At 39.7% G+C, this 13,677-nt stretch overlaps 1 protein-coding gene across 1 annotated transcript; it reads left to right on the forward strand.

The window, feature by feature from the left end:
• Positions 1-9,438: 9,438 nt before the first annotated feature.
• On the forward strand, positions 9,439-10,452 carry LOC310863945 (kelch domain-containing protein 3-like; the record flags this gene model as incomplete). The annotated part of the gene is made up of 1 exon (XM_083772480.1): positions 9,439-10,452. One exon carries the CDS (start codon positions 9,439-9,441, stop codon positions 10,450-10,452), a length of 1,014 nt encoding a protein of 337 aa, XP_083628606.1.
• Between the last annotated feature and the right edge of the window lie 3,225 nt (positions 10,453-13,677).

Here is a 13,677-nt window from a genome sequence, read left to right on the forward strand (position 1 = left end):
ATTCATGCTCCAACACTCCTACCGCTCTGGCAGTGAGTGGATCAAGTAGTCTGACCGTGCAAAGTGGACACTTGCATGTAGAATGGTTCCTTGTATCAATGGCTACGTTTACATGAAGGGTGATCATTCCGAATAAATACTTCTGAATAAAATACATCCGATGTAATGTTTTTTGCCGCGAGTTTACATGGGAAATGGTCATTCCGAATGAGTGTTTATATGGAGAAGTGATAGAAGACATGATACATGTTAATTCACGTGAAACTACGCCATCTGTTGGACACATAAAATATAGGCAGTTCATTCATTGTGACTTTCAGACGAAAGACGACACTTTGAAATCCCATCATTTCATTCCGCAGTAGTTTTGAGGCTGCTGCTTGGATAGGGACGGACATATTATGTTTACCGTTTTTTTTTTTTACCCCACCTGCTGCGGCTCCCCTTCTCCGCTGGGAAGGTGATCATCTCGTTTTTATGTGTAGCCTACTTTATTATCTACAGCACGGCCAGGGCACGCAACACACTGATTATTATTGTATCGGGTCGCTCGTTATTTTTGAGAGAGAGAGAGAGAGAGTGTGAGAGAGAGACTGTTGAACACACACACACACACACACACACAAAATGCGCTCTATGTGCAAACTCCTCGGCGCGCCTTGGATATGAGGCTTATGAGCGCCTTGGAGTTGGAGCGCAATGGAAATGAGCATGCTCAGAAAGACCAGAATGAATTTACATCCGAAGCAGTGTATACATGAGTCCAATTTTCTTTCAATCGCATTGAACATCGGAGTAATCCGGCCAGTGACATCGGAATGGTTTTTAGATCGCATCGAGCGTTTTCATTCGGATGTAAGTTTTTGTAGGTGTTTACATAACAACGTTTAATAGGATTGAACTTCTATTCGGAATGAAAAGGGGATTTAACTGCTCATGTAAACGTAGCCAGTGTCTGTGTAATATAAGATAGCAATACATATTTAACCAGTATCTTTATTTTTTAGGAAATGGAATAAGAAAAAACACAATGAGAAATACCAAAGGCCAATTGACCCCAAGCCCAAGCTTACGTCCAAGTGAGTAACCTGTATATTGAAGCCATTTCTTTAACCGCTTTAGTTTCAACCTCGCATCACTGTTTTAATTGTGGTCATGTAATTACAGGCCAACATTAAAAGATGTATTTATTTTCAATGTTTTCACTCATTTGTATTTCACTCAAGTATGAAATATGTGGTTAAACTTTTATTTGGTCTTAATGAGCAAAGAATGATGACATGTAATAGATAATACACCATGGTATTTGGGATGTGTTTTGCCAGGCCACACCCCCATCTTGCACGGCAGCTTATACAGTACCTTATGTCTAATCTTATTTTGTATTTTGAAACACATTATAAAATGTGAAAATAGACAATCTACAAGCTCATAATATTTACTCTTGTTCCAATAGAGATATAAAATTGCAGATACTGACTAGCTGTAACTGGCAATCATTAAATTACATTTTTGAAGTGGAGTTGGACATAGATATGACGAAGGCGACAAAAAGGATGCAAACAGAAAACCAAATCTGTCCAGGGCTGGTGAGAGACATGTGTTACATAACTTGACAATCGGTTCACTAAAATATATTTTTAACATTGCATGCAAACAGTTGCACTCACCAATCTATTAGTAATTAACCATATTTATTTGCACAAAGATGTTATGGTTTCCCTGGCTATTGATGCTGCTGCTAATCTTCACCCTTTTCCCCGTTTTGTACTTCAGTATTCGCCCTAATAAACAATATCGTGGTTGGAGGCATCTGCTGCTGCGAGAAGGATGGACGAGCTGATCAAATCGATCTGGATCAACAGAGAAAAAAGGGCAAGGGCCAGGGCCAGGCCCAGCACCTATATGTGATGGGCCTTGCCACAGAAAAATCGTGGAAAAGAAAAGGACTTGGTACGGTGTTCAGTATCTATACAGTACAATTAGTACTTAACAGTGGAGTTCACTTGACATCAAATATGGACTTTGTTTAAATAAAAACCCTCTGTACTCTCATTTTAGCAACCATGATGATGAATCATCTGTTCGACTCCGTCAAACAACTTAAATACCTGAAGAGCGTCTTCCTGTGAGTGATAGTACCCACTAATTACTTGCGCAAGCAGAGCGTGCAAGTACTAGTTTCGCCCAGGGCCCGTATGCACCGTCACAGCACTTTTGATGCGTATGCACCGTCCCAACAAATTTTCGAAGTGGAGTTGAAACATAGATATGACGACGGAGAAAAGAAGGATGCAAACAGAAATCCAAATCTGTCCAGGGCGGGTGAGAGACATGTTACATAACTTGACAATCGGTTCACTAAAATATATTTTTAACATTGCATGCAACAGTTGCACTCACCAATCTATTAGTAATTAACCATATTTATTTGCACAAAGATGTTATGGTTTCCCTGGCTATTGATGCTGCTAATCGTCACCCTTTTCCCTGTTTTGTACATCAGCATTCGCCCTAATAAAGGGTATCGTGGTTGGAGGCATCTGCTGCTGCGAGAAGGATGGACGAGAAGATGAAATCAATCTGGATCAACGAAGAAAAAAGGGCAAGGGCCAGGGCCAGGCCCATCACCTATATGTGATGGGCCTTGCCACAGACAAATCATGGAAAAGACAAGGACTTGGTACGGTGTTCAGTATCTATACAGTACAATTAGTACTTAACAGTGGAGTTCACTTGACATCAAATATGGACTTTGTTTAAAAACCCTCTGTACTCTCATTTTAGCAACCATGATGATGAATCATCTGTTCGACTCCGTCGAACAACTCAAACGGCTGAAGAGCATCTTCCTGTGAGTGATAGTACCCACTAATTACTTGCGCAAGTGTAGCACCTGTATCGCCGAGGTTAACCACTGGACTAGTTCTAGGTTCTAATGAGTGGGGAACAATAAAATATCAGACCAGAGACCACTTACTTTAAATGTAAAGCCGGCAAACTTTTTACTCAATAAGACAAAGACATACAATACATACAACACACAATAACATTGACCTTTGACCCAATAAAACAAAAAACAAAATCCTGCAGGTATCCTAAGGTAAGTTTCCACTTTCCCTTTTTATTTCCTTTAATCCTAATTTAGAAGTAGCTAAGTTTTAAACTAAGTTCAGGTATTTTAGTCAACTATTTTAGTCAGCTATTTTAGATAGGTATTAACTAATTTTAGGAACTAGTTTGAAATCCTATTTAATCTCTATTTGTTTCCTAATATCTTGAGTTAACTCTTTCCCTTTTCTCCACAGGTAAAACCAGACTTTACAGGTAGAGGTAGGTATACATTTCCAAAAAAATCAAAATAGAATGAAAAACCTTAAATCACAACTTTAATCATGAAATAAAATAATACAACAATTTGTTATACTTAGATCAGGTTATAGTTCAAATTAATTGTTCCGTTATCAAAATGAAGTGTACGTGACACTGTAACTCAGTCCTTTTTTTCAGTTCACTTTGCGTCTTCAATGCAATTGGCACTTAGTTAAATCCAAGAAATAATAAAATAATTCAATTCAAGCTCCAACACTCCTACCGCTCTGGCAGTGAGTGGATCAAGTAGTCTGACCGTGCAAAGTGGACACTTGCATGTAGAATGGTTCCTTGTATCAGTGTCTGTGTAATATAAGATAGGAATACATATTTAACCAGTATCTTTATTTTTTAGGAAAAAATTGAATAAGAAAAAACACCATGAGAAATACCAAAGGCCAATGGACCCCAAGCCCAAGCTTACGTCCAAGTGAGTATAACCTGTATATTGAAGCCATTTTTTTAACCGCTTTAGTTTCAACCTCGCATCACTGTTTTAATTTTGGTCATGTAATTACAGGCCAACATTAAAAGATGTATTTATTTTCAATGTTTTCACTCATTTTTATTTCACTCAAGTATGAAATATGTGGTTAAACTTTTATTTGGTGTTAATGAGCAAAGAGTGATGACATGTAATAGATAATACACCATGGTATTTGGGATGTGTTTTGCCAGGCCACACCCCCATCTTGCACGGCACCTTATACAGTACCTTATGTCTAATCTTATTTTGTATTTTGAAAAACATTATAAAATGTGAAAATAGACAATCTACAAGCTCATAATATTTACTCTTGTTCCAATAGGGAGATCAATTTGAAGGAGCTAAACAATGACTACTGGGAAACATTAAACATTAACATTTTTAATGTGGAGTTGGACCAAACCTTCAACGAAAGTGAACGGGAGGTTGCAACAAGATACCCAAATCTGTCCAGGGCGGGTGAGAGACATGTGTTACATAACTTGACAATCGGTTCACTAAAATATATTTTTAACATTGCATGCAAACACTTGCACTCACCAATCTATTAGTAATTAACCATATTTATTTGCTCAAAGATGTTATGGTTTCCCTGGCAATTGATGCTGCTGCTAATCTTCACCCTTTTCCCTGTTTTGTACTTCAGCATTCTCCCTGAAAAATGGAGCCATGGCTGGAGGCATCTGCTGCTGCGTTGATGCTGGAAGTACCATCCAACCAGTTCAACGCAGCAGAAAGGGCAGGGGCCATCACCATCACCTATATGTGATGGCCCTTGCCACGGAAAAATCCTTTAAAAGACAAGGACTTGGTACGGTGTTCAGTATCTATACAGTACAATTAGTACTTAACAGTAGAGTTCACTTGACATCAAATATGGACTTTGTTTAAAAACCCTCTGTACTCTCATTTTAGCAACCATGATGATGAATCATCTGTTCGACTCCATCGAACAGAATAGTCAACTAAAAGAACTGAAGAGCGTCTACCTGTGAGTGATAGTACCCACTAATTACTTGCGCAAGCAGAGCGCGCAAGTACTAGTTTCGCCCAGGGCCCGTATGCACCGTCCCAGCACTTTTGATTCTTATGCACCGTCCCAGCAAATGACGTAATGACTACTTGTGCCTGATACGGCAGTGGTGCCAGATTACATACATGTATACATAGGAGCATTACCTTTAATCCTCCCGACACTAAAACATATCGTCATTATGTCACCACCATCGAAAACCATTGGTTTTATAATTACGTCATTTGCTGGGACGGTGCATACGCATCGAAAATGCTGGGACGGTGCATACGCCGCAAAGTAACCACAGTATACCGCTAATCAACTTACAAATTACATACATATACATAGAGGCAGTTCCTGTAATCCACCCGGCACTGGTATAACTAGCTCTCAATGATGACATAATAAAGATGTGGATTAAAGGACCCAATGCCAGAGTGTAATTGGTTTTCGATGGTGACGTAATGACGATATGTTTTAGTGTTGGGAGGATTAAAGGTAATGCTCCTATACTTGACTTCAATCCTAAAAAGATCAAGGTGGATAAGAATGTAGAGAGAGAAATGATAAGATGATGTCAATCACCTTTAGAAAATCCAGCTATACGGAAGATACTTCAATTACCATTAAATAATTCATTAAAAAAATATCGATGATCTATTTTTCTTTGAGAAACTAAAGGGGATCCAGAATAGTTCTAAATCGATAAAACTGTATTTCTTTTATAGACAGAAACTTGTACCATACTTAATAATACTACTATTTTACATGCATAAAGTAGGTAGGTAGCAAATAGTTAAACCTAATAATTCAACGTTCCACTTCCTTCACAGAGAAGTATGCACTCGACAGAGTGCAGTTCTAGTTAAAGAGTTATTTTCACCTCCTTTCATTTTGCTGTAACTAATTCCCAATCGCATTTCCCCTACCCTGCAGACATGTCGCCACAGAAAACAAGCAGGCCCAGAACTTTTACGATGGCATGGGATTTGAGGAGAATCAAGTTGAGAAGGACGTTTATGGCAAAGGACGGAATGCCTACCTGTTCATAAAAAGGAGACATAAAAAATAGGTAGCTTGAAAAACAAATTATTCTCATATAGTATTGTATGAATTTATGGTTATATCATTGTGCGCTTGTAGATCAGCTATTTTTGCACAGTATATTGGAATGGTCTACTCTGGCAATGTTCCATGACCTGAGTTCATGAGCCATATCATATGCTGCAAATTTCAGGCAACAATATTCATTAAACGAAGATAAACTATGCAGGATACAAACTCAGTTTAAACGTTAACGCCAGTGAAAAGATTACACACATATATATTTTCTTCCCCTCTGATGCATCAATTGGCTGTTGCTAAGAAACCTATCAGTCCCAGGTTTGTCTATTAACCTTCAATCATTGGACTTATTGGTTCTTCATCTCTTCTAAATGGGAATGTGTTTATTTCAGCTCAGAATCTATAACGGATGAAATGGGTGTGTAAAATGTGTCACTGCAAATATAGACGTTGCCACAGGCTGTGGCACACCGCTATAAGTAACCTGCCGTTCATTCGATCAGCTGCACATGTATTGTTTTTACATCAGTGTACTATAAGGTCAGCCGTATGCAGCCTGCCATGATGTTTTTACCTACTGTATATTTTTTACCTGAAAGAAGAAACCACATTCTGTCTAGGTTTTCATCCCCCTTATATGTAGAATGTTATAAAAACCTTGAGTCATTGCAGTGAATGATTGAAGTCAACATGTCCTGGGTTTTTTTCTGTTAGGTTGAGACCTTCGCTGGTGTCTACAAAAAGCACACAGGCAAAGATGTCGTCTTCAAATTCGAAGAAGCTGATCTGTAAAGATTCAATGCGATTGAGCCGTGTTTGATTTGTGTTTTTGTCAATGCCTGCGGGCATGCTATGTGTCTAGTTGAAGACGGAAGATTACAGAATAAATTTGTTTACTGTGTCATTGTTTTTTTTTTAATATGCGTTTGGTTGAATACAGATGTTTTCTGTTGCAAATATAAATATTTCAGTTGATGTAAAGAAAGTAGGGTTTGAACCCTCAGATATTGTGAGTCTGCTGGGTAAAGCAAATTATATGAATCTGTCAATCTTCTAATGCTAAAATAATGCTTAGGGTTAACCTTAACCCTATTATTCCAGGTTGTTATGTTTTAACTGTACGTATGGAACCAAATGTACCCTTGCAGTTCGGTTTGTACACTTTAGTTACATACAAGGGTCTGCACCCATGGTGGTCCCTGGACTAGATGTGGAATTAGTAATTAAGACTAAGAGTAACATGTTGAGTTAAATTTACAGAAGGACCTGCAGTATTAACAAATGAACAGCAGGTGGAGCCTGAGTGTTTTATATTGGAAATGGGTAAAGTAATGTAATGTTACATTTCTTTAGTGTATGTCCCTGGCTCATGGCTGGGTCCCTGGGTCTATCAGAGCACGGAAATAGCATCTTTTCCACCACCAAGTGTCAATGTTGTGCAACATACATACAGTACAGATCTGTGTTGATCACATGAGATAGAGATAGTAGTATAGTATGTTTGCGTGATGTATGGACCAAATCTGTAGGAGAAATATAAGAGAGGTTCAGAATTGGCATCCAGGTAATGTGTGTGCACAGTTTGGCAGCCAGTGACTGGGCCAACGGTGCCGGAGATTAGCTGCACACAGACGGACGGACAGGGTGCAAAACTAACATACTCTCTCCCCATGCCTTTGGCCTGGTGGAGACAAAGATGATGATGGCTTTCCTGGTCCTACTAACTTCAACTTAAGAAAAGAGAAAATGAACTAACTAGAAAAAGCCTAGGAAGGAAATCGTTGCCATTCCAACATCAACCGACATCACAAAACACCATTAAGCACATAAGCAAGGGATGTGCTCATGCTTTTGAATGGGGAAAGATTAAGCAATTTAAATTCAGAAGTATATTCAATGTTGCTCACAATTGCACAGATTGAGCATCATGGGTCAAATACTTTTACTTTAGGCTGTGTCTGTATGAAATAATTCTGTGTGAATGAATGAATTACATACCCTGCTATCACTGACAAAAACCAATTTAACCACCTCAACTACATAGCCTAGTACAGTGGTTTTCAACCCTTTTCATATCAAGGCCCATTATTTATTCAGCTGCATAACCACCACGGACCACCGTTTGATGAGACTTTGCCTCTCGGGCCCAAAACTACGAATATTTTGTTGTTGTTGGATAAGATTTTGTCCACAATTCCATGCTGTATTGATGTGGTAGGCCTACCATATAGGAGAGAGATAACAGGCAAACGATCAAAATAACAATTCTTATAAATTCTCTAGCCAAATTGTGTAGATTTCTTGTAAATTAAGTAATGCAGATGGTTTAACAATAATGTAACTCTTGAGTTACATTATACGCTCTCAAGAGTTAAACGATGCAATAAGGTTCTTGGCTACCAACTCTCCATCATTTAGCTGGGGACCACCTGGAACACCCTCAAGGACCACTGGTTGAAAACCACTGACAGGGCCTACAGTATATCCTATGAACTGTAGCTTAGATGGTTTTATCGGTGACGTGTTGGACATACTGTATGCATTTAGATGGAGAGAGAGGTCCTTTGACGAATGACTGAGTGAGCTTCAGTTCTTGAGCAAAGTTGTTTGATATCTCTCAGTACTGACTGTATAGTCTACTTGAATAATATGATGTCTTTGGCTCTGCGCACAGTCTGATGTTTTCCTGTATGCTGGGGCTGATTTGCAATGTTTAACAGGTGTATTATGGTCTATACTAGGCTACTCTATAGTGTTTCATAAATGTATTACAAAATTGCCAATGAAGTGGAGGAACTTCCCAAATCACCTATATAATAATAATAATAATAGCTCAGATTTATATAGCGCTTTTCTAAATACCCAAAGCGCTTTACATGGGAACACCAGGAACAGACTTTATTAAGTCCAAGATCAAAGCTAAAACATAACAGATACAGGGTTAAAAGGATAAAAAGATAAACGAGACCTCAACTGATTCTCAACATTGGATCCAGGCCATGAAGGCCTAATGCATAATGAAGGAAGCAAAACCCGGCGTAAGGGATACATTCTGAAAGTGGTTGCTATGGTGATCAATCTGCCTTAATAGGGAGATGAACAGGCATCAGCCTCCCTTGGCTTTGTAACGTTGTGTGACCTTTTTGTGAGGCTGACATCATCAGTGACATCCTCAGTGTGTGTAAAGAGTGGTGTCTGTCAGTGCATGGCATCATCAATGTTAATGTTAAACAACAGTAGCATATATAATTGCCACTAAACAGCAAATTACAAAAGATAGTCAAATGTTCTGTAACCTTTTAATGTTGTTTGTGGTTTTCCTGCTATCCCGTTCTATAACCTTAAAATCTTTTAGTGTTGTTTGTGGTTTTCCTGCTATCCCGATTTGAGATTCTTAAGTAAGGCCTTCTGCCACCCATGTGTCATTAACAAAGTCTGCTTTTGGTTTATGACAGCTTAGTGTGCACTTAAGGACTGAATACTTTTTGGTGTGTGAGACATGTTGTGCTGGACTGTGCATCTGAAAGGACCTCAACTGCATTCCTGCGTTGGTGCTGCCGTGACAGTGGGATGCAAGGTGTACTCCATTGGAGGATATCGCTTTAGCATGCTCCAGGAGATTGATGTCAATGTCTTCAACACTGTGTCCTTACGATGGAAGAAGTTATTGACAACGGGCGAGGTTCCCACTGGACACCATTGGCACACAGCTGTACTGATAGAACATATAATCTACATGTACGGGGGTTACCCTAGAAATAAAAATAATCTTTATGCATTCGATGTCGACACCCACAAATGGTTCAATGATTTCAATCCTGTGATTTCCGGCACTGTACCAGAGGATAGAGAGAACCACTCAGCCTGTGTATTGGGGAAGCTCATGTATATCTATGGAGGACATACCCAAGACACTGGCACAAGTAATGACATCTACAAGTTGGACACCATCACAATGGTCTGGTCTCTAATTAACACCAGGGGCACTCCAGCCCTTCCTTCAACACGGCACACTGCCACCATGATTGGGACAAAGATGTTTGTATGTGGGGGAGACGACGGCCACCCCTTCAGAGTGTTTGATACAGAGACCAACCACTGGCTGAGCATACCCACACAGCTTCATCCAGAAGTATGCCGAACCTATCATTCAGCTTTTGCCTACAATGGAGAGTTATACATATTTGGTGGCAAAGCACCAGATGTGGATTGGTGCGATTCCATGTGTAAGTTCAGTCCAAAGACCTTGTCCTGGAAGACGGTTGAGCCCTCCTGCAAAGGGCTGTGTCATATATGTAACATGGGCTGTTCCACGGTGGGAGATTGTGCCATCTTCTTTGGAGGAGGTAACACAAAAGATGACCTGTATATCTTAGATCTAAGTCCTAGTCTGAAGACGTTATGCAAGCTAGCAGTTATTATGTATGGTCTGGAGCAGTCGGAACTCCCACATGACATCAGATGGGAACTGGCAGCCATGGCTGTAAACAGCAACAGACACACACCCTCCTGAGGCCTCCTCCCCCCAAAAAAAGAAGAAAAAATGGGGTGGGGGCACGGTTTGTTTGTTTGTTTGTTTGTTTATTTTCACATACAAAAAGTTAAAAACATTTCAGAAATGGTCAAATAAAAAGAATGTGAAGGAGAAAGCCTAAAAACCCTCCAGGGGCTTGCAAGTGGCTTCTCCAGGCATGTTTAAACATTCATAGTTGATTTTGTTTGTTTAAAGAAAGAAAAAAATCATATTGAACATGCAGATCTTAAACATTAGAATACAGATAAAATACAGGTTAATTTAGCAGACCGTATGGGTGTGGCGCAGTCGATAGCTCTGTCGCCTCACAGCTATAGAGCGTCGCAGTCCCTCCCCGTTTCAGAACGAGGAGTGGCCCAGGAAATGAAATGCCATGCATTTCTCCCATAGGATTTTCTTTAAGTATTCATTTAAAGACGGTTACGCCGCGGACAAAGCCAACTCGGATCGTGATAAATCATGACAATGAACACAATATTTTGGGCCGATCAAATCATTAGAAAGAAGAAAATAAAGGCAGGAGACAACACTATTTGTTTTGTTATTCTTCTTATAAATTATTTGATCGGCCCAAAACATTGTGTTCATTGTCATGATTTGTCACGATCCGAGTTGGCTTTGTCCGTGGCGTAACCGTCTTTAAATAAATACTTAAAGAAAATCCTATGGGAGAAATGTATTGCATTTCATTTCCTGGGCCACTCGTCGTTCTGAAAAGGGGAGGGACTGCGACGCTCTATAAAGGTGCCGGATTTGAGGCAACAAATCCTAAGTACTAGAAATTAGAATTACCGGTACTCAAGTATTGTACCTCAAAATTGTACTTAAAGGGGAAAACCACCCATTTTCAACATGTTACTATGACGTTAATATAACTTAGACAAGTTAGAGCTGTGTTTCCTAGAACTGGAGGCCTGAAAAAAATCATTAACATGTTAATGATATTTTTTCAGACCTACAGAATGGGGGGGACTTTTTATTATTATTTCAACACAACAGTTCTAAGTATATATTAATAGGGTGACCAGATCCAAACTGTTCATCTGAGGGACAGAAGTATCGCTTGTGCATGGGACAAGTGGGATGGGGGTCCCCCCATCCCACTTGTCCCCCCCCGTCCCACTTGTCCCACACAAGCGATACTGGAGCACCGGGTTAGCAACTTACTACTTGAGTTGCTATTCATGCCTTGATGTCATATTTGACCATAGGCCTATTGGCTATCATTTATAAACCCTATGGCTCACATTTTGTGTTAAAATCATGCTTTATTTGTATTCTATTTTAACACATCTTGCAGGAAGAGACAATGAGAGAGCTTTACAACAGAAGGCCAACTATTAGGGGACTAACTATTAGGGCATTTGAACACTGATGCAATTGCCTGCCAGTCACAATGTGGGACAGGGTCTCATATGTGTGGGACGCCTGAAAAGTCTAGGAAATGAGGGACTGTCCCACGCAAAGAGGGACATCTGGTCACCCATTTTACTATGTCATTAATATAATATGAATGACATAGTAAAATGTTGAACATGAGTGGAATGCCCCTTTAAGTAAATGCACTTTGTTACTTTACACCACTGGTATCATGCACCTTATTTCAAACTGCCATGTTGATATAGGATGTCTTTCTGTTTCTTTATGTCTCTATCTCTCTGCCATGTTGATATAGGATGTCTTTCTGTTTCTATATGTCTCTATCTCTCTGCCATGTTGATATAGGATGTCTTTCTGTTTCTTTATGTCTCTATCTCTCTGCCATGTTGATATCGGATGTTTTTCTGCTTCTTTATGTCTCTATCTCTCTGCCATGTTGATATCGGATGTCTTTCTGTTTCTTTATGTCTCTATCTCTCTGCCATGTTGATATCAGATGTCTTTCTGTGTCTTTATTTCTCTATCTCTCTGCCATGTTGATATCGGATGTTTTTCTGTTTCTTTATTTCTCCATCTCTTTCGACCATGATGGAGCTTGTACAACAAAGGATTTACCTACTTCTTTACACATGTAAAGCTGTGATGTGACAATAAAGTTCAGTTGTTGATCTCATTCAGGGATCTCTCTCTCTCTCTCTCTGAGTGATAAGCACAGCACTCCAGCAGAGGGAAACATTGGACCTTGCAATTTGAACTGGAATGGTCAAACATTATAGCCCAGTCATATTTTAATAATGGTCAGACATTATAGCACAGTCATATTTGAATAATTATTGTATTTGAAATTTCACTAGAGGACAAGCCCATTGAGTTGCAGCAACTTATATTAATTATTATGAATTATTATTATTGTTATTTGTAAATTGTGCATTTATATAGCGCCTTTATCCAAGGCGCTTTACATAGATTGTGCATTACATTCACCCATTGACACATTCACCCATTGACATTCACACACCGATGGCGACAGAAACCATGTAAGGCACCAAGCAGCCCATCAGGAGAAATTATGGGTTCAGACTTCAGAGTCTTGCTCAAGGACACTTCAACACTAACTCTGGGGGAGCCCAGGTTCAAACTGGAAACCTTGCGGTTACCAACCAGCCACTCTACCCCTGAGCCACTGCATGGGCCGCCCCCTGCATTTGTAACTCCAAGTGTACAAATGGAACCAAATGGACCTGTGAACGAGACCGTGAGTGTATACCTAATGCATACCAAACTATGGGGGTCCTTGAAACAGTGTTGTTTTTGGCAGCAAATTTCTATTTCAGTTTTAGTCATAGTCTCTTGAAACGTTTTCGTTTAGTTTTAGTCACATTTTAGTCACCTGGAATGTTTTAGTGTCTAGTTTAGTCGACTAAATATCATAAGATTTTTGTTGACTAAGGGTATAGCGACGGCACTGCGTGATAGCGAAAATGACGTTGATGACCTTACCTCCATTTCATATACCTTGAGCGTGGCCAATCCAATCCCACCTTCTTCTCACCACTTCCACTGGTGGTAGCATAGGCGGATCTAGAAATTAGGGCCCCACCGTCCGTCTCCCCCCCCCCCCCCCACACACACACACACCCAGAGCTTTTTTTGTTCTTCCCGACGTGGCGCATGCTGTCTGCACACGTGTACGCATAACAATTATGACATATAGGCCTGCGATATTCAGAATTTACAGCAAGGGATTGCTTAGAAAAAATAATAAACAGCCAAAAACTAAGCCAAATAAATGCAAACTGAGGGTTTAAACACTTGCAGTAATGT

Source organism: Protomyctophum parallelum, assembly GCF_964188405.1.
Source record: "Protomyctophum parallelum genome assembly, chromosome: 9".
Lineage (NCBI taxonomy): Eukaryota > Metazoa > Chordata > Actinopteri > Myctophiformes > Myctophidae > Protomyctophum > Protomyctophum parallelum.